Raw genomic sequence first — 20,612 nt, 5'->3', positions numbered from 1 at the left:
CCTCTGTGCACTACAGATGGAGATCGCGTTTATTGAGTCACCGAGTGCTTTAGTACAGAACAGATATACAGAGATGATACATGTTTGTGCTTCAACACTTCCAAACATTTAGGTTTCCAGTAAGTTCAAGGTAAACAAGTTCCAAGACAGACTTAGCTTTCTTTTTCTTTTGGTTTTTTTTTGTTTTGTTTTGTTTTTTTTTAAGTTTTCCTTTTTGATAAATTATTTTTTTATATAAATAACTGTAACAGAAAAAAAATAATAATAATAATTAACAATTAATAACGTCCAACGGAGGGGATCCTGAAGCATCGCTAAACTGAAGGAACTCAAAGAGGGCCGGGGGGGGGGGGGGGGGAACTGACGAATATCAGTGCAATGATACAGCCTTTGCCCTAAAAATATATCTTTTAACTTTATGGGCAAGGAGCAGATGGGGAAAGGAAAGGGGAAACCACCACCGAGGCAAAGAGAGAGGGGTTGGGGGGATGGGAACGGGGGGGGGGGGGTCACAGCTTTCAGGGGGGGAACAGAACGAAACGAAGAACCCCAAAATATCGCAGTGCGTCTATTGGCTGGGGGGGGGGAAGAGGGGGGGAGTACAAAATAAGAGGAGGTTTGGTTCAATCACCATACACCAAGCTGTAAGAACGGCACGAGACACATTGAGTCATATACACAGAGTCCGCTGGGGGGGGCGGCACTGCTTGGGGGGGGGGGGGGGGGGGGGGGATGGGGAGGGGAAGAGGGGGGCACGAGCGGGGCGGGGGCCTCATAGCTTCCTGCATGGGCACACACATAGCGGGGGGTATGGATGCATGTGTGTGTGTTGTAGGGAACCCTGGGGGGAGGGGGGGGCAGGGAGGGGGCCGTGCAAGGAAAGGGTCCCGGCGCCAGGTCCGACCCTTCTGGTCCCTTTGGGGGGGGTTGGAAAGGAGGGGGGGAGGGGGCAGCATGAGGTGAGCCCCTTTCCCCCCCCCCACGCGCACACACCCTGTGCCAGATGTTGGAGCACATCTGCTGGGGAGGGGGCGGTGGGGGGTGGGGGGGTTCTGCCCATAGAGTGAGCGGTGAGAGAACACCGACCGTGGCACCACAACCCATGGGGGTAATAGAGGGTGGGGGGGGGTAAGGCCATGGGTCCGTCTGTCCGTGGGTCTGTCTGTCCGTGGGTCCATCCAGGGAGCTCACAGGGAAGGGTGGGGGGTGGGATTCTGTTCTTTTTGCCACCACCATTCACTCCAGCGATGGGGGGGTGCTGGGAAAGGAGATCCTCAGATGGGCACAGATGATAAATGATGGTTTTTTATCTTTTCCTCTTTAAAATGGGATGCATTGGGTTTTTCCTTTATAAGTTTGCATTCGTTGTCTCTTCCCTGCGGTTAAATGGGATTTGGAGGGGCGGCGGGGGGGAGGGGGGGGGGGCTCAACACAACAACAAGAGAAAGCTCGGCCGGGCCGGGATGGGGACAGGGATGGGACAGGGGTGTGCCCCAGGCCGGTGCCCATTGGGGGTACAGTCGGCATCGGGGTTGGGGGGGGGTCTGGCGGCGTTTTCTTTTAACTGCTGCTCTCCTCCTCTGTTTTATTGAGCTTCTTCAGCGTGTCCAGCAGCTTCTGTGGGGTGAGGATGTGCGTGGACCCTGTGGGGCAGAGGGGGCCAAGGGGTCAGCGCTGTTGTTGTATCCTCCCCCCACCCCCCAGCTCCATGCTCCGCTCCCCATGGGGTCCCTGGTCCAACCCCCCCCCCCGCCAAACGAGGTCTTACCTGGAAATGCTTGCAGAGAGATGGACGCCCGTGGGGGCTTGGAATGGGGAAAGGGAGGGGGTGGGAGGCATGAGGGGATGGATGGCGTTAGGGGGGGCAGTGGAATGGGGGGAGGGATGATGGGGACCCTCCTGTCCCCTGCCCGCATGCAGTAGATCCTGCTGAACACCACCACGGGCACTGGGGGGGGGGGGGGGGGGAGAGTGCACTGCAAGGGGGGGGGCTCAGTGGGATGAGCATCTCTGGGTAGAAGGGGTTAACAGAGGTTGGAGAGGGGTTAACAGAGGTTGGAGAGGGGTTAACAGAGGTTGGAGAGGGGTGGGGGGGTCCTGCCTGCTGCAGCCCCACTCCTTCATGGCTGCCCCCCCCCCCCCCCCCCCCCCCCCCGATCACTTCCCTGGGTGTCCCCATGTTCCCACTTTGCCCGGGGGCTGCACAGCGTGCTGCAGTGCTGGGTCACGGAGCAGGACCTGGCTGGCAGCCCCGTGCACAATGAGACGTCACCATCCCCCGCACACCCCGCTGGGGACAGCACACGGTCCCACTCCATCACGGGGCACAAAGGATCCAACACACCCATCATTGCCTACAGAGCCAGGAGCTCACACCCATCTCTCCCTGAGCACGAGGGCACTGCTCCGCACCTCCCCGAGATGGGGGAACCCCGTCTGCACTATGGGGAGCGCATAGCATGGAGGGGCTGCGGGGCCGGGCATGGCAGCGGTGAGAACTGCAAGCATTTTCTCATCCAAAAAAAAAAAAAAAAATCAAAATCAAAATCATCAAAAAGAAAAAGCAAAAAAAAAAACAACCCAAATGATAACGGAAGAATCAAAGAAAGCCCTTCAGGGAGGAAGAGTTTCTTTTTCTTTTTTTTTTTTTTTGTTTCGTTAGCTGGCTGCCTTTACTTGGTTGCTTGGGCTCACTCCATTGCTGGAGCCTGATCCTCAAATGAGACCCTAGTGGAGTCCCTGAAGTCGGGGTGCCTCAGGTCCATGAGAAATTTGGTGGGAGTGAGAATGTGAGTAGAACCTGCGGGAGAACAGAGCAGGCTGACGGCCCTGCCGTGCCCCGGGGGGGAGCAGCATGCACCGGGCCGGGGGGCTCGGGTGTGGGTTCTGTTTTTGGGGTGCAGACAAAAGGATGCGCTGCCCACCCAGAGCACGGAGGGTCGGTCGCGGAGCGGTGTGGGATGAGATGGGTGAGATGCAGAAGGGGTTGACGCATGGATGGGGGCTGCCCCCGCCTGGCCTGGGTCTGTCCTGCTCCCCTTTGGGGTCTGGGGGGTACCCCCACCCCTGGCCCTGCTGTGTTAGGGTGCTGGATGCATAAGCCATGAGTGCACCTGCAGTGCTGGGCAGAGGGTGCTGGGAGGGCACTGTGTGCACTGCACATCCTGCATGCCCCATTGCATGCCCTGCTGTACACGTGGTGCGTGCTGTGTTGCACAGGTGTGCACAGCCTGCTGCATACGGTGCATGCCCAACTGCACACACAGCACACACCGTGGCTGGTGTGCCAGCTTGTACACCCATTTCTCCTTGCAACAACCCCCATGACGTGCACACAACAGCTCCTGCAACAGGAGCAACTCAAGCTGCAAAATGCCCTCTTCCTCCCCCAGCTCTGCCGGTGCTTCAGGCAGCAAAACTCACCAGGGAGACGCAAAGGGAGCAAAGAGAGGGGCAGCACGGGGGGCGCTCCATGTCCCCGGGGTGGGAGGGGTGCCACCAGCAGGACCCCCCTGCCCTGCTCACATGGTCACCTGAAGGCTGCAGGGTGAGAGTGGGATGAGCAGCGGGGAGCAGGGCAGGGCCCCCACTCACCTATTAGCACCTCCCATTTGCCGCTGGCTTGCGTCACCTCGTAGGCGCAACGCATCTCGTTCATGCTCACCCCCCCCAGGATGAAGATGATGAGGCGGGGGCCGCTGCGGTACTCGCCGGGGGCCTTGTTCTTGTGCCAGTGGCCGTAGCGGGCACTGCAGAGGGGGAGAGGGGTTAGGAAAGGAAACCGAGGCACAGGAGGCTCGCAGACCCGTGTATAGGGGGTGATGCGTCACACACAGATGATGGCACCGGGGGGACCCACCTGACAGCCGTGGTGCTGAAGGAGGCGGAGGAGCGGGTGGAGATGTACGGGTAGTGCTTGGTGTCCAGCTTGTCCTCGATGGCGTCCTGCAGGGACACGGCCCCGTTGGGCTCAGTTAAGCGTCCCCGTTCCCAGCCCTTGGTGGCCCTACCCATAGGCCCCCGCAGCACTGACACTAAGCAGGCAAAGCCCCATTGGTGCAGTGGGGCTCGGTTCAGCTTTGATCTGGGAGTGAGCTTTGGGGGGGCCCTGGGCGCAAAATGAGGTGAGTCCATTTGTGCAGGTTAAGAACCATTACAGCTGGGGCAAGCAGGGGCTGGGCTGCAGTGATGTCCCACCCAAATATGGCCCTGGGGTTTGTCTATGTTGGTGTGAGCAGGTGGGAGACGCACACATCATTGGAGTGCACACTCGGTGCCTGCAGAGCCCCAGCTGAGCCCCGTGAGGATACTCTGATCCAAGAGGTACCCACGGCGATGCAGTGAGGATGAAGAAGAGGCAACGTATGCTTTGGCCATCCCAGTGGGTTGGGGCTTTGCACTGTGGGGATGCACAGGAGCTGTGCCAGCACTGTGCTCTGAGCGCTGTGCAATGTACACGTAGGACCAGGAACGCTTCCACAGACCTCCCCACCTTGCTGCAGTCACAACCAAACTGCAAGCACTGGCACTGCAGGGCACGCGCTGGGGAGATGTGCCGGGGTCTGGGCTGGTCCCCAATATGCACACCCCATCCCATCACCATCTCACCTCCATGATGTCCTTAATGACGGGGGTCCACCGGGACAGCTGGTAAGTCTGCTCGCTGATCCGCTCCTTCCGCTCCGGCTTGCTGCGGCGCCGCAGGGTGGACTGAGAAGGGATGGGGACACAGTGAGACACGGGGCCACCCCACGGGGATGTGTGCAGATTGGGAGGGGGGGGCGGTCACTCACGTCTGTGATGATGGGCACCCCGAGGTGGGCCATGTTGGTGATGATCTCGCTGTCCTCGGCTGGGATCTGGGCGTGCTGGATCAGCTTGTTCAGGTTCTCCTCGGTGATACCTGCGTGTGAAATGGGTGAGCGCTGACCCTTTGGGACGCCCACCTCAATGGCCACCACGTTTGGCTCCTCCTGGCCCCCCTCCTGCACATCCCCCCCTCCCTCACCATTCTTCAGGAAGATGTACAGCAGGATGATGCGGATCTTGTCGTAGGTGCTGACGTTCCCATCCAGCAGGATGGGGACAATGGCCCTCATGGGGTCTTTGATCTTCTCGCCTTCAGCATCGGTGCCCATGGCCAGGTCCTGCAGAGCACACGCCCATCACCGAGGCTCAGACGTGGCACTGAGCTGCTGTCCCCACGGGGTGCAGGGAGATGGCAGGGGGACAGTACCTGTTCCACTCGGCACAGCTTGTCCACCGTGCCCTGGTAGTGCTTCATGCAGTCCTCGGCCAGGTGCAGGTGAGTGGAGTACTGCAGAGACACGAGTGGCGTGGGCACCCTCAGGGTGGAGTCCCCACCTCAAAGCCACCTCCGGTGCTGCCCACGTCAGCTCAGCACCAGTGGCTCCACCAGGACCCTTCCCCTTGGCGTTACCTTGCTCAGCTCCTTCTGGTACTGTGGCATCTTCTTCAGCATCTGGGACAGGTCCCTCATGGTGGTCTGCGAGGGAAGGGGATGTGGTCACCCACCCGTGGAGACACCAAGGAGGGAGGGCACAACCCTACCAAGCACTGTCCGAGCGTCCCCTTCTTTAGGGGTCTTGTTCTCACGCTGGGGGGTTCACTGTTCCCTATTTTCTCAGCCCCCCCTCTAGCCTTCCCCCCAGAAAAGGACCCATGGCCCCAGCAGGCTTCACCACAGCCCTTAGTGGTGTCCCCAAGAGCCTTGGCCATGCACGAGCTCCTACTGGGAGATGTCACCTTATCGCCTGTGTTCATCCTCTTGCTTGATGAGAACTCCTTCAGGGACCGGGTCACCTCCCTGGGGACGGGAGGAGGACACAGCCATCAGCACAGAGGGAACCAACCCATGGGGCCGGGTGCTGTGGGGCAGCCCATAGGGACACTCACTGGGACACCTCGGCGATGTGTTTGTGGCGCAGGGAGACCCAGAGGTCATCATCCTCATCCAGGAGAACCTCCTTCACCCGCGCCTCCCCGATGCCACTTGTCTCATATCTGGGAGGGGGAGCAAAGCACGTGGTAACACGTGGGTCAGGGGGGCATAGAGAGACATGGGGACATGCGAGGCATGGGGTGACATACGACAGGGTGACATGGAAGGATCATGGAGGGACCATAGAGGGACACGGTGGAACATGGGAGAACATGGACGGACCATGGGAAGACACAGGGAACCATGGAAGGACTACAGGAGGCATGGGGTAACATAGGATAGGGCAGCATGGAGGAATCATGGAGGGACATGGGGGGACGTGGGGTGATGCAGGGAAACCATGGAGGGATACGAGGAGACATGGAGGGACCACAAATGGACAGAGGGGTCACTCAGCTCTGCCAACAGCTGGGTGACACTACTGCAGCTTGGTGTCACGTCCTGCCACCTTCCATTCACTTAATAGTTGGGAAAGGGCAATGGGCTGAAGGTGGGCAAAGCTGCTCACGCCAGGAGGGTGCCAGCACCCAGCTCCCCACCAGTGGCACTCACTCACTTGTAGACATCGTTCTCGATGGGCAGCAGGTCATAGCTCATGGCCTGAAAGGTCAGCTCGTGCAGCACTGGGGAAGCGGGGTCGAAACCACGATCCAGGATGAGGAGCTGAGAGCGAGCCTTGTCCGGACCCTACAGAGCCACCAGCAGGGCCATCAGCAGGTGTCGGGGTCCCCAGTGCCATCCTAAGCTGGTGTACGGCAGTGAGATGCCACCCCATCCCCGTCCCCACTCACCTCACCCATAGTGGGGTCATCAGCCTTGTAGGCATCCAGCTTGTCCTGGATGAGCTGCGCCAGCATGGCGTTGTCCTTGTAGTCCCTGGGGAAGAAGGAAGGGACGTCAGCCCCCAGCTGTGCAAAGGGTGGGGAGGAGTCACTGTGATGTCTTTGGCTCAGGGGAGAAATGGGACCTGAGCACCATTTGCCGCTCCTTTTCACCTCTCCTTGGGGAACACGACGCTCTGCTTTCCCTTCGTCTATCCCACAGGAGACGCCCCCTGGATCCCAGCTCTGCAGAGCATCCCCTGGCTTTAAGCCTTCCACCTCCCAGCCCTGCAGCCTTACCCGCGGTACCGCACGGCCGGGTACTCCTTCAGTGTGGCACACAGAGTGGCAATCTGCTCTGCCAGCCTCTCCAGGATCGGGTTCTTCATCTGCGCCTTGTGAGGGCTGTAGAAGCTTTGGAAGGAGTCTGCTGAATCCAGGGAGTAAACCTGGGGAGGGCAGCAGGGGGCGGTCAGAGGGGACAGGCTGTGGGGACATCGTGACGGGCTGGGACAACATACACCAACCCAAACGGATGTGGGGTCCCACCCCAAACTGGAGAGCTGTGGGGTCCAAACTGAGCAATGTTTGGGGTGTCCCGACCCCCTGCCCTTCCCCTGCTCTTGGACTGCCAAGAAGCCCATCTCCCACCCACCCTCACCAGGATCTCCCCCGGAACCCGATGCCATCTGTCCCTCCCTGTCCCCATTGTCCCCACAGCACCCGGTGCCCTTGGCAGTGCAGTGCCAGGAGGCAGCACGGCTGCTAAATCCCTACAGCGGATCAGCCCCGAGACATAATCAAAAGAGACAGAGCGCAGGGAGCAGCGCCGGGATGAGGATCGTGGTGCCTTCACAGCTCTTACAGAGGCACTGATGGGGGGGGAGGACCCAAGCATCCCCCTCCAGGTCACGTGCAGGGGACATCCCCGGCCCTCACCCACCTGGGACTCGGAGGGCAGGAAGGCGATGTTGATCTCAGTCAGGGTCTTGATGACTTTGGCAGCACGGGACTTCACCAGCTCATTGAACAGGGCATCGGGGCAGGCTGCAGGAGGAGGAAGCAGAGCTCAGGGCAAGGGGGCCACGCTCCCATGGTCCTGCCCTGCCCCAAGCATCCCTCCCACCCTGCTTTCTCATGCACGTTTCAGTGGCAGCATCGTCCCCTTTTCTTGGTTTGCACGATGCATTTGCAACGGAGGGATGCGACGCCCTGCCCTTGGGAGCAGGGAGCCCAAATCCCACTCTTGGTATGCAGAAACCTGACCACGAGCTTCTCCCCTTCCACCTGCCAGTGCCTTCAGTGCCCTGTGGGTACTCACAGTCGGTGAAGAAGACGTGAGCTGCTCTGTACTTGGAGGTGGGGGGGTCCTTGAAGTCACTGATGAGAGAGTGGACGGACTGCAGGAGAGAAGGGAGTGTTAGGGCTGTGCAGGGCAGCCCTACATCCAGCCCCATAGGGAGCCCTGCACCCTGTGCCACAGCCCCAATACATCCCATGGGCATCGCTGCCCATCCCGGTTTGGGCACCCACCCCTCCACCCCGGCTCACCTTCTCAGAGGGTGTGATGAGATAGACAGCCTCCAGGCTGGGCAGCGGCTCCCGGCGCTTGTTGATGTCCTCCACAACTGGGGGGAAACACAGGGACCACGCCAGGGTACGTGAGCACATCCCACTGCAGCAGAGCCCCTGCGTGTCCAACGCACCCCCTGCCCACCGCAACCCTGCGCTGCCCCATAGAAGTAAGGAACAGCCCTGGGAGGAGCAGTGGGTTCGTCTGTGTGGGAGGGGGGGATCCACAGACACCGCGTGGGATGGACAGGGGTGGCTGCATCCCCCCCACAGCGAGAGATGCACGGTGCAGGTACTCACTGGTGATGCCCTCCGTCATGATGTCGGTCATTTTGCAGCAGGAGGACAGCATGCGCATGCTGAGCTGGTCCACCACCAGCACCTGGGGACAGCAGCCATCAGGTAGGGACGGGGCAGCAGGGAACAGCCCCACCTGCTCCCATCCCTTCCCAGCTCCATCCTCGCCACCCTCCTTCTCTTCCTGCAGCCTCGCTCACCTTCCATTCCCCCTTCTTCTTCACCTTCCGGATCACATCGTGCATAATTTCTGCAAGAGGAGGAGATGGGGATGGGGTGAGCACCCTGAGCCCACCCGCAGCACTCTGAGATGCTCCATTCCCTGGGGATGCACGGTGGGGGTGTTTTGGGGACCAGGGGTGGGGGGATCACCCTCACACAGCACTCATGGACTCAGTGGGGAGCACTGAGCAGAGCCCAAAAGTGGGTGGTGAGGGGATGGGGGGGTGGGGGGGTCCCCTTGGGCCACCCACACGCCTCAGCCCTAATCCGAAGCACCAGGACAACAACAGCGGCTTAAGGGCTCCTTTTAGAAACAAGAATCAAGTGGCCTCAACCTGCTCCTTGTAATCCCCCGCAATCCCATTTCGCATCCCAGCCCTGCACGCTTACACAACCAGCTGGGGGCCGTCCCCATGCTGTCACCACAGGGCCACCCGGGGTGCCAGGGCTGCACCTACGGAATGGGAACGTCACCCCCGGTGTTGATGGGTCAGTATGCAACAGTCAGTATGCAACAACCTGAGCCTATGGAGCTGTGCCCAGCAGCCCCCTTTCCCTGGGCTGCCACCCCCTATAGAACAGGGATGTGCCACCGAAGCGCCTGGCCAGGCTCGCACCCCACCAGCTGTGGTGTCACATCCTCAGCTCAGCGCTGCCCTCCTGCAGGGTTCTGCTGCTCCCCAGTCCCCAGGGCAGGGATGGGTGCCAGCAGGAACCAAACTCGGTGACAGACACATCCGGATCCCGCTGAGGACCTTGCTCTCTCTCCTCATTACTCATGTTTGGCTCCTTTTCCCCAGTGAGGATCCAGGAATAACAGTGCTGTTTACCAGCACGTCCCACACCCTACAGCCAAACCCCGACTGGGGGAGGGAGCGTGGGGCAGGAATCCCAGCCCTGGGAGCACAGTGGTGTCTGCTGCGAGGCAGGGAGGAAGGAGGCTGGGACAGCATCTTGTACACAGCCACGGGGAAGGGATGCTCCCATGTCAGCAGGTTGGAGGCTGCAGGGTGTCCTCATCAGCCGGTGATGCTCACAGCCAAGGTTTTTGTCTTGGAGATAAACCAGGCTCCAGGGGAAAAAAATACATCTCTAGATCTGATGCAGTGCCCTCAACGCTTGGCTCGTCTGAACCTACCACGGTGCATCTGCGTCCTTCAGGGTGGAAGGGTTTTAATCACAGCTTCAGCTGAGGACAGGTCATGCAGACAGCTCCGTGTCTACCCTTCGATGCAGAGAAGACACCAACACCTACGGAGAAGGGAGCGCATCCCACCTGCAAACCGACCTCCACGCAGCACCCTGAGCAATACAGACCCAGAAGTGCCATGCTGGGAAGAAAGCAGGCTCCATCTCACTCGCTAGGGCTCCTTCTTGGGGTGACAGCATGAAAATGACCCCCGGCATTGTCTCCATGCAGAGCCAGGAGCTGGTGACACGGTGGCCTAGTAGGACTGTGGCCCATATGTCAATCCAAGAGGCTTAGCCTGGGCTGCTAGCACTGAGCTGGCCCCATATCTCCAGCTGAGCGTGGGGGGAATGGCTTGACCCCACCACAGCTTGTGGACACGTCGTTAGATTCATTTTGAGGTGTCCTGAGCCAATTATCCTCCTTCAGAAAGAGCCTGAAGCTTAACCAGCAGTTCCAATGTCCAATGAAGAAGTGGCCTTGCCCCATCCAGAACCCCAACCTGGAGCACCTCCTGGTGAGGGATGCTGATCCGGGGAACATCCCATTTCTGCTTGAGCACTTCTGCTTTATCCAGCACATCCCAGGACCTCATGTGTGGCACACCTTGGCCTTAACGGATGGCAAGGCCCTACAGGGCAAGGGTGGCCCTACGTGTGGGCTTTTCTCCTAGCAAGGCTCAGCCCTCCCATGCTGGGATCCCTCCATTTCAGAATCCAGACCCCCTGGAGCAGCCCTGGAGAGCCGGATCCCCGAAATCTGGGTTGGAACCAAGTGAGATTTGAGGTCACTCCCAACCCAACCCATTCCAGCACTCCATGAAATCCCCGGTGAGGTTTGCTCCAAACCCACTTCTCTCCAAGAGCTGTCACGACGCATCTCTGAAACCAACGTGTTTCCTTCGGGTTGGCCTGGCAACTGCTTTCTGCTGCTTCATTGACTAATTGCTTAAGACACTGTGAGCATTCCATAGACACAACCACATCGGAACGTAGTAGGCAGCGCATCGACCTCCTCACCCGGGCAGCTACAGGTGCCAGCGCCATCCCCAAACACTCCTCAAGCAAACAGCCTCCATGGATGGCAAGGAGGCCATTGGCCCCAGCCAGGGCATAGAGAATAACTTCACCGATGGGATGCAAAGCCCACCTGGCATCTCTCACCATAGCCAGGAGCCATCTTGACCTCGAGGGGATGGCTGGGGAGCGTTGTGTCCATTGACAACAGCTCCGAGCGGTCTTTGCTGCTCTCATAGTGGGCTCCCAATGGGCTGCATGGAGCCCACGCAGCAATGTGCCTTCAGCTGCTCTATTTTTGCTCTCTCTGAGCTCTCTCCCGCATGGCGAGTTGGTGGACACAGCATCTGCTCCTCAGCGTGCAGCCAGAGCCACGTGATGATGACTCTCTTTGCAAACGCTCGGGGACGAGGGATGATCTCGGAGGTCTTTTCCAACCTTAATAATTCTGTGATCCCGTGACTCCTCTCAGGACACTTTTTATTTTTTAAGAGGGAAAGGCTCCAGGTGAGTGCCTTTCTCAGCCCCGTTTCGCACGCACACACACCAGTGCTCGGGTGCAGGCCTGCTGAAGCGAGGTCCACCACTGTTGGTATATTCCATGGGGAAGGATGGATGGGGATTTCCACATCAGGGTGCAGGCCGTGCTCCATGCTGCATGCACGTGAGCCCTGCTGGCTGTGTGGTCGTGCAAGCCAAGACCCAACCTGGAGCCAACGCTGCAGGCAAGGATGGATCCCAAGAGGACAGATGCTGAAGCCCCAGAGGAGGTTTGGCTTCAGGGCCTGCTCTGACCGTGGGCACGGGGCACAGAGGTCCCCTCCCTGCCCACCTACTTGTGAAGCACACCGGGGAGGGCTGGAGGCAACATCCCCCATCCTAGTCCTGAACTCTTCATCATCTTCTGCTTGGCTACAGGGCAATGCGTGTCTTTATTGTGCCCCAGAGCGTCCTCAGCAGGCAGCACTGTGCCTCTGGCATCCCCCTGTCCTTAGCAAAGGTAGTGGTGTCCCACGCAGCCTGGCTGAGTCACCCTCCAACCACGCACACCCCGGGGCCTGGCCGTGCCCTGCAGCCAGCAGCGTGCCCAGGGATGTGCCGTGGTCAGGGATGGGGACACAGCACTGCAGGTGTGGAGGTGCAGCCTGACATGAGGATGCTCCATGGGGGGACTGGCTGCTGTCCTGAGGGCAGGAGGGTCCAGGAGGGCTGCGCTTCTCCCACCCTTGGAGAGAAAAGGATGGCTCTGGGGATGCCTCTCTCCTCCTGCAGGCAAAGGTGTCCCTGGGCTTTCAGACCACAGCACAGCCCATTGCTGCTGGAGGCAGCTCGGTGCAGTGAGCCCACCCTCCTCCTCCTCATGGCTGCAGGAGTGCAGGCAACTGAGCCTGGCACCACCTCCTGCAGAATTTTCCTGCCGGCACTGCCTTCCCAACAGCCCTCCCCAGGAGCAGCAGCTCGCCAGGACCTGGCAAGGTGTAGGGACAGCCCTGCAGCACTGCGGGGTGACGAGCAGGGGGGCAGAGGGTCACAACTGGGGGACACAGGGCACCTGTGGCAGCTGTCCCCTTGCTGCCAGCTCCCATCTCAGGGCCCTTTGGAGCACCGTGCGCCGTGGCAGCAGCTGCTCAGGGGAATAATCCCATCCTGGAGGGCTGCCAGGGCAGAACGCAGCGCTGGAGGTGGGGCCGCGGTGGTGCGCAGCATCTTTGCCTCCTGCCCTCCTCCAAAGAACCCCCGGAGGGATGCTGCCCTCGGGTCAGCTGCAGGGCACGGGCTGGGACCTCTCCGTCCTCAGGAAGCATCTCTTCCTCCTCCTCCTCCTCCTCCTTTGGGGAATCCATGCCCGGGGGATGCAGGGCTGCAGCAGTGTGTGGGTCCCTGCAGCAGCAGGGAGCAGCTCCAGCACCCCAAGGTGGGAGCCGACCACCGCAGCCCTCAGAGCCCTGGAATCCCACGCAGAGGGTGGGGAGCTCTGCAGGGTTCGCAGTCCTCCATCCTATGCAGCATCCTGCGGGCACCTCCCCGACACCCCAAGGCAGGGCTGCTGCCGGACCCCATTCCTCCATCAGGAGGGGTATTTTGGGGGAGGAGCGGGTGGGTTCGGTGCAACGGCACAGGGATGGACTGACAGATGTGCACACACACATACAATAACCCCCCCCTACAGCCCCCCCCCCAGCACACTGACAACGAATGGAAGTGAAGGGACACGCAGTGCCCCTGCTTCAGCTGTGGGGGGGGATCCAGCCCCACTGAGCTGCGCTGGGGGTCCCCTCTCCCCCCTCGAAGCCAACCCTGCAGCACAGCAGCTGGGGGGGGGGGGGAGGGGGGGGAGGATGGGGGACGACACATCTCCCTGCATTCGTCCCCGCAGCCCCAATGCAGCTGCGGGAGCACAGCAGGGCAGCACACCCCGCGCCCCCTCCCCTCCCCCCCCCCCCCCACCGCCGATCACACCACCCGCTCCGGCCGCACCATCCGCACCGCTGCGGGAGGGGTCGGCCGCCTCCGCAGCCATCTCTCAGCCTCGGGGACTGCTCCCATTTCCCAGCCCCCTTCCCCGGGTAACAAACACCGACCGTTCCCCCCCCCGCTTTAAACACACCCGGCTGGCGGCGGTGCTACAGCAATAAACCCAACGGGACGTGCGGTCACAGCCGGGGGGGGGGGGGGAGGGGGGTGATGTTCCCACCGCTTCCTGCCCCTTTTTTTTCTGCTTATTTTTCCCCGGTGAAGGTTCCCCCCCCCCCCCTCCAGCCGCCATGGGGCGGTGCAATATCAGCTTGCAACAGCCGAGGAAGGAGGAAGCAAACCCCGCGCTGCTCCGCTCTCACCCCGCGGCCAAAAATAGCGACCCCGAAGGGCACCGAAATCCCCCCGAGCTGGGAGGGGAGTGGGGGGGTGGGAGCGCTGGGCTGGGAGGGGGCACCGGGGGGCAAAGAAAAATCATCATCATCATTGCGATTGCAGCCAGGCAGGGTTTGGTGCAGACAAAGCGGCCTGGCAGCTCGGCGGCATTTCCGCACAGCCCCGTGCCCCCCCCCGCAGCGCTCAGACCCCCCCCCAACCCCCGCAGTGGGGCCGCACGTCGCGCCCCGACGGGGCGACCGCTGCAGAGAGCTGCGGGCACAGCGGCTCCACCGCTTCCTCACACCGAACCCCCATTTCCCCCCCCCCCCCCCACACCCATCCTCCGGCACTGCAGAAAAATCCCGACAGCTTCAAAACACCCAAATCTATTCTATTTATATAAATAAAATACAGATGGAGGCGGCGACCTCCACCCTGGCCGGCTGTCCCCGTGCCCTCCCTCCATGCCCCCCCCCCCCGCACGGCTCCACCATCCGATGCCGCCCCCCGGGCTCCGTATTGCGCATCCGCAGCATCCCCCGCCCTCGGGCATTTCCCCGCAGGAAGCCCCCCCTGGGCTCCCCCAAATCGCTCTGAGCCCCCCCCCCCCCCCCTCAATCATTTCTCAATCCATCCCGTCCTTCCGCCCCCCGCCTTTAGTCCAGCTCTTACTTTCTCCGACCACAGCCTTCAGTCCGATGGGAGCCATGTCGCCTCGCTGCAGGGGGGGTCCTCACCGATGCACGACGTGGGGGGGTTGGGGGGCTCCCAAACGCACTCACAGAGCTGCGGGCGGTGGGCGCAGCGCTCCGCCGTCTCCCCAGCGCCTGTCCCCGCGGCTCCGCTTTGGGGAGAAGGGGGGGTGGGGGGGCGCGGGGGGGGCACACGGCTCGGCTGGCCGCGGCGGGGCTCAGCTGACTGCGCGCAGGGGGCGGGACCGGGATGCGGGGTGGGGGGTTGGGGAGGGGGGGGGCGGGAGGGAGGGATGCGCGTCACTGCGCTCCGCCCTCTGCCCGCCCCGCTCCGCACCGCAGAGCCCGCCCCCCCCCCTCAGCGCCACGCACCCCCCCGAGGGGCGCCCCCTCCCTCCATTCCTTTTTTTTTTTTTTTGCTTTATTTTTTTTTTCCCCTCCCCCTCCATTTTTTCCGACTTTTTTGGGGGCAATATTTTGCAATCTCTTGCGATATCGCGCTATATTTCGCAGTATATCGCCCCCCCCCCCCCCCTTACCCTTCATAAGGCAATAGGGAGCCTTCTCCCGTCCCCCCAACCCCTTCTTCCCCCCCCCCCGCTCTGCTGGTTCAGGTTGATTTTGCAGCAAAATGCCCCCCCCGCCCCCCCAGCGCTGCAGGGGATGCAGACTCGTGTTTCTCCTGCGGCCACCCACACATGATGGGCAATGAGCGAGGGCTGTGTGCTCATCCAGCGCTGGCTCTGGGCTGCTGGGGGAGGCATTCTGATGGTGGGGGGGATGCGGGGTTCCCATCCCCATGCCCTGTGCCTGTGACCATGGCGGTACCCATTCCCATGCTCCACATCATGCCAGTGCCAGTGCCCATGTCCAACATCCCATACCCATGATGGTGCCCATGCCCCATGCCCTATGCCTATGACGGTGCCCGTGTCCCATGCCACATTCCCCATGCCCATGACAGTGCCTATGCCCCATACACATGATGCTGCCCATGTCCCAAACCCTGTGTCCATGACGGTGCCCATGTCCCATGTCCTGTGTTCCATGCCCAGATGGTTCCCCACCCCACATTCATGACAGTGCCCGTGCCCCATGTTCCATGCCTCATGCCCATGGCAATATCCATGCCCAATATCCCATGCCCCATTCCCATTCTGGAGCCTATGTCTCATGCCCCATGCCCATGACAGTTCCCATGCCCCATTCCCATTCTGGAGCCCACATCCCATGCTCGGTGCCCACAGTGGTGCCATGGAGGACACACCTGCAGGAGCTGTGATGCAGAGCACAGAGGCTGCGTGGGGATGGAGAGCCCACAGGACACACCGCCAGCTGTCTGCTGCATGCCCACACATCCACCTGTGGCCTTATTTCTGCTCGCCATCAGCCTGGGGCTGTGCCGTGGGCTGATGAGGAGCAGTCATTGCTCCAGGTTCTCACCGTGTTTGCAGCAAATCTGGCTCAGAAGGGGCTGTTAGGGAGAAGAAGCTGGGCGGTAGGGCTGCTTCCCTCCTGTCCCTGCAGGGCAGGATGCAGGACAGCAGCAGGAGGAGGACGCAGCCCCACAGGTGAGCAGCAGCCCTGGGCCAGGCGGGCGTCTGCATCCATCCTCCACTTCCAGACCCACTCTCTTCCACACTTTGTTAAAAATAAGCTGGAGTTTGGTTTGTCAGAGCCACCGGACTCGCTGCCAACCACCCGCTATAAATACCAGACTGCTATTTACGAGCGAGGTATTTATATGGCTTTCCCATCTCGCTGTCGATCTCCCCGTCAGGCCAAGCATCCGTCTGAAGGCAGAAACATCACAGGGGCAGGAGCACTGCCTTCAGGGACCCTCCTCTCCTGGGCACAGGGGGTGGATGGGGTGGTGAGGGCTGGGGGGTGTCCTGCAGATGATGGGTGCAAGGAGGGGAAGGCTCTGGGTGCTGCATCCAGCATTGGCCACGCTCCTGACATCCAGCTGTGGGGCTTGGGGCTGGATGGGGTCTAAGGCAGATGCCCGGAGCCCATGGCCACATGTCCACAGCCCTATGCATTGGGTATGGCAGTGCCACCGATGCAACTCTGCCTAAAAGCCGGGGTGAGGGCACAGAGCTGAGAGCAGGGGGCGCTGGGTTTCCTGAAGGATGGCTTTGAGCAGCTCTGTGGGGCTGTTCCTCCACCCTTCCTGGTGGCCATGTGGGTCCCCCACGCGTATCTGGGGACTGTGTATACCCACAGAGCACCTATGGGGAGCGTGAGCATCTCCCCATGCAGCCCCTGCTTCCATCCCCACCAGCTGCACGAGGCGAGGCTGTGGGCTGGCAAAGGATCTCCAGTGGGAGGTGATGGAGCGAGGGGAGGCGCCAGGTCCCTGTGGGACCGCAGCCCCAGCGCCCTCGGGACACCAAGCAAGGGTTGGTTCCCGCACCATAACCCAAGTGCCACCTCCCACGCCCACGGTGCTGCCCTCAACCCGTGTCCCCACGCCGTCCCCGTGCTCCTGTTGGTGCCCACGCACACGCCGTGTCACGCAGGCTGTCTCACCCACCCGCGGGCTGCACCGGCCCGGCCCCAGCCCCTTCCAAGCCCGGTTGCCGGCGACCAGTTATCCCAGTGCCGACCAGCAGAGGGGAGCGGTGATCCACATGAACCACCAGTGCCCCGCACCAACCCCGGCCCCGTGGGTGCCATTAACCCCGCACGGCCGCGGGCTGCGCGCTCACCTGGGGCTGCCCCCACCCCAGGGCACCCCGCTGCTCCTGCACTGCCCGCTGCACCGCTGGAGTTTGGCTGTATGTTTTGCAGGGCCCGGGTTTGCATTCAGCCAAAGCCATGCTTGAAGCTGGACATTGTGCCGCCACCATGGCCACGGCCTGTACCAATATGGGGTTTCTCTTGGGGTGTTCCGTTCCCATCCCCGTGCCCCGTACCCACGACCATGGTGCTGCCCATGCCCCATGCCAGTACCCATGCCCAAGTCCCATGCCCTACGTCCATGCCCCATTCCCATCCCCACGCCCTGTACCCGTGACCACACCGATGCCCATTCCTACACCCCATGCCATGCTGGTGCCCAGCTCCATGTCCCTGTGCCCATGCCCTGTGCTATGCACATGCCCACGCCCCATGCCAGTGTCTTGTGCCCTTGTCCCATGCCCTGTGCTCATGCCCAGTGCTGGTGTTGGTGACCACGTCCCATGCCCTGAATTCATGAACTGTGTCCATTTCCTGTGGCTATGTCCCATGCACTGTCCCCATGCCCTGTCCCCATGTCCCATGCCCTGTGTCCATGCACTGTGTCCATGTCCTGTGCCCAGATCCCCTGCTCTGTCCCCATGCCCTGTCCCCATGTCCTGTGCCCAGATCCCCTGCCCTGTGCCCATGCCCCATGCCCATGTCCCGTTCTCTGTCCCCATGCCTTGTCCTCATGCCCTGTGACCATGCCCTGTGTTCTGTCCCCACGCTCTGTCCCCATACCCCATCCCCATGCTCTATCCCACGCCCTGTCGCCCACCCCCCATTCCCATCCCCATGCCCTGAACCCACAGCCATTGTGGTACCTACTCCCACACCCCACACCATGTCGGTGCCACCCCGGTACCCACCCCCACATCCTCCATCCTCTGCCCCGTGCCCTGTGCCCAGGCCCCGTGCCCATGCTCGAGCAGCACGCTGTCACAGAGGGCTCTGTGCCCAAGCTGCAGCCGCAGCTGGGGGGGCTCAGTCCTGCCCAGGCTCCAGCCCTGAGTCAGCGCAAGCCGGAGGCGCAGCAGCCCTGATTCAGCACACTTTAATCACGGCGTTATCTCAGAGTGCAGCTCCAGCCCCATAAATCCTGCTGAGGCCAGAGGGATGCGGGGTGCCCCAGCCCACGGGACCTATCCCCATAGCCAGGCACACAGCTGGGCAGAGCTCCCTGCGGCCTTATCAACGCAGAGAAGTTGTATTGCAGCAATTACACGGCTGTTAATTATCGCACCAAGGCCAGTCGCTGCGCAGTGAGCAGCGAGCAGCCCCCGCAGCACAGTCTGGGAGGAAAAGGCAAAAAACACAGCGCTTGCTTCTCATGTCAGAGGACGGGAAATCAATCTTTGCTGCACTGACAGCCTCACCCTGCAATGTACTCCCGCGTGTAATGACTGCAATAACTCAGCACGTGGATTGCAGTGCCAGCCCTGCAGGCTGCGTGGGGGACGCGAGGGGAGGGCGCAGAGGGCTCCGTCCCCACGGTGCTGAGCTGGGTGTCACACTGAGCGGGTGTCACCCACGTGCTGAGGGCTCTGCTGGCTCAGGGACTCTCTCGGATGCTGGTGGTGACCGCGTGGTCCCAGCAGCTGCCTGGCGCTGGATTGCATTCATCTCCCAGGCTGCACTCAGAGGGAAATCCTTCATTCCCAAGCCAGCCTGTCCAACTGATAATTTAGGCAGCTCCAGACAGATAAGCATTATTTACATCTGTTTAGTGAGCTGTAATTAGCTGTGATGATTAGGCTCTATCGTGGTGCCATTTTTAAAAATGTCTCTAAGTGGAAGGAAGGAAGGGGGGGTGGGGGGGGGGGGGGGCACACAGAGGACAACGTGGGACGGGGGTTGTGTGCACCATCCATCCCTCGACTCCTCCAGGACGCCCACCCCAAAAGTGCCCAACACAGAGCCTGGGGCTTCCCTGGCACACAGCGGGGCTGGACGCAAACACCATCCCCTGGAGCTCAATGGGAACAGGCTGCATGTCCTGGGGACAGGCTGGGAATAGGTTGGGGATAGGCTGGGGACAGGTTGGGGATAAGTTGGGAATAGACTGTTGACAGGCTGGGAATAGACTGGGGACAGGCTGGGAATGAGTTGAGGACAAGCTGGAGGTTGGCTGGGGACAGGATGGGAATAAGTTGGGGATGGGCTGGGGATAGGTTGGGGATAGGCTGGGGACAGGCTGGGTATAGGTTGGGAATAGGTTAGGGATAGCAATAAGACACACTGGGGACACGTTGGGACCAGGTTGGGGACAGGCTGGGTGGGCATCAGGGCTGTGTCTGCACCTCTCACCCAGCCATCATAGGCTGGAGCTCAGCGTTTGGGTGCTCCCAGTGCTCCCCAGTGAGCCGGGCAGCTCTCCCCATCCCTTCCTCCTCAGGCACCAATGGGACCACGGGAGCAGAGGAAGCCCGGACCAGAAATGCGTGCAGGGACGATTTCCTCTGCAGACAGGAAAGCTCTGAGCGGGGCTTCAAGTGATGCCGCTGCCGAGCTTTGAGCCTCCAGACGCTTCCTGCAATGACAAAAGGCTTCCAGCTGAAGTTCCTCCATTTCAGTCCCAAAGGCTCTGCAGCCGAGCGTATCCCTGCCACTGCTGTCCCCTATGGGGCTGTGGGGCTGGGCTTGATCTCGGCTGGCTGTCGGGACGCAGAAATGCCCTTTGTGTCTGAGCTGAGGCCTCCAGGCTCCATCAAAGCTCTATTTCTGCAGATGGCAAACACAGCCTTCCTGTCTGCAAATCAACAATATCACCACTTTCTATTTCCCACCTTTCAATTAAAGGGCTTTTTCCCATTTAAGAAGCACATCAGCGGGTGAAGGAGACAGGTAAGGGCTCAGTGCTGCAGCGGTTCCCTGCATTGATTTCTCAAAAACAAGTGCTTCATGCCACTTGTTGGGCTACGGGGCAGGACGCCGTGTGCTCTGCCGCAGTTACATGTATTGCACGCTGCATTTCCCATGAGATTTCAACATTATGGCCAAGGAAACTGAAAGCAAGGAGCTGAAAGCAAGCAGGTTAGTGAGGGTAAAGAGCCCTTATGGGGTGTTTGGAAGGGAAAGAGGTAAGGCTTTGTTCCCCCGGGTGCCAATGCAAGCAGCGGGTGCCGTGTGGGACTATGCTGGTGCCACGGCCATGAGCATCCTCCCGTCCTGCACAGCCCGTGGTCGGCCCAGAGCTGCTATTTCGGGCCGGGTAAACAGGATGCACGGTGCACAGCCACCTCCTCTCCTCCAGCTCCTCCCGGG

General features: G+C 60.9%; 1 protein-coding gene and 1 non-coding gene across 4 annotated transcripts; both read right to left on the bottom strand.

Moving 5' to 3' along the window:
• Nucleotides 1–6: 6 nt before the first annotated feature.
• Nucleotides 7–14,792, bottom strand: STXBP1 (syntaxin binding protein 1). Of its 3 annotated transcripts, XM_015279346.4 has the most exons (20): nucleotides 14,605–14,792; nucleotides 8,853–8,902; nucleotides 8,656–8,737; nucleotides 8,335–8,411; nucleotides 8,105–8,183; nucleotides 7,727–7,830; nucleotides 7,084–7,232; nucleotides 6,754–6,838; nucleotides 6,519–6,649; nucleotides 5,917–6,024; nucleotides 5,767–5,827; nucleotides 5,441–5,506; nucleotides 5,237–5,317; nucleotides 5,009–5,147; nucleotides 4,794–4,903; nucleotides 4,609–4,710; nucleotides 3,860–3,945; nucleotides 3,595–3,749; nucleotides 2,677–2,800; nucleotides 1,565–1,643 (listed from the first exon to the last, which is right to left on the bottom strand). In XM_015279346.4, the coding sequence occupies exons 1-19, from the start codon at nucleotides 14,639–14,641 to the stop codon at nucleotides 2,691–2,693; spliced, it is 1,812 nt and encodes a 603-aa protein (XP_015134832.1). In that variant the 5' UTR covers nucleotides 14,642–14,792; the 3' UTR covers nucleotides 1,565–1,643; nucleotides 2,677–2,690.
• MIR7442 (microRNA 7442) lies at nucleotides 7,830–7,885 on the bottom strand. The gene has a single exon (NR_105610.2). It is a non-coding gene; the product is annotated as a microRNA 7442 (primary transcript).
• Nucleotides 14,793–20,612: the final 5,820 nt, after the last annotated feature.

The sequence above is a fragment of the Gallus gallus genome, chromosome 17 (assembly GCF_016699485.2).
Source record: "Gallus gallus isolate bGalGal1 chromosome 17, bGalGal1.mat.broiler.GRCg7b, whole genome shotgun sequence".
In the NCBI taxonomy this organism is placed as follows: Eukaryota; Metazoa; Chordata; class Aves; order Galliformes; family Phasianidae; genus Gallus; species Gallus gallus.
This window is presented reverse-complemented; position numbering and strand designations above follow the sequence as displayed.

Coding starts and splice junctions, on each gene's coding strand:
- STXBP1 (XM_015279346.4), bottom strand. CDS start 14,641: ATGGCTCCCATCGGACTGAAGGCTGTGGTCGGAGAAA. Junction 8,184..8,334: donor TCATCACACCCTCTGAGAAG/GTGAGCCGGGGT, acceptor TCTCTCCTGCAG/TCCGTCCACTCTCTCATCAG. Junction 3,946..4,608: donor TCATTAAGGACATCATGGAG/GTGAGATGGTGA, acceptor GTGTCCCTGCAG/GACGCCATCGAGGACAAGCT.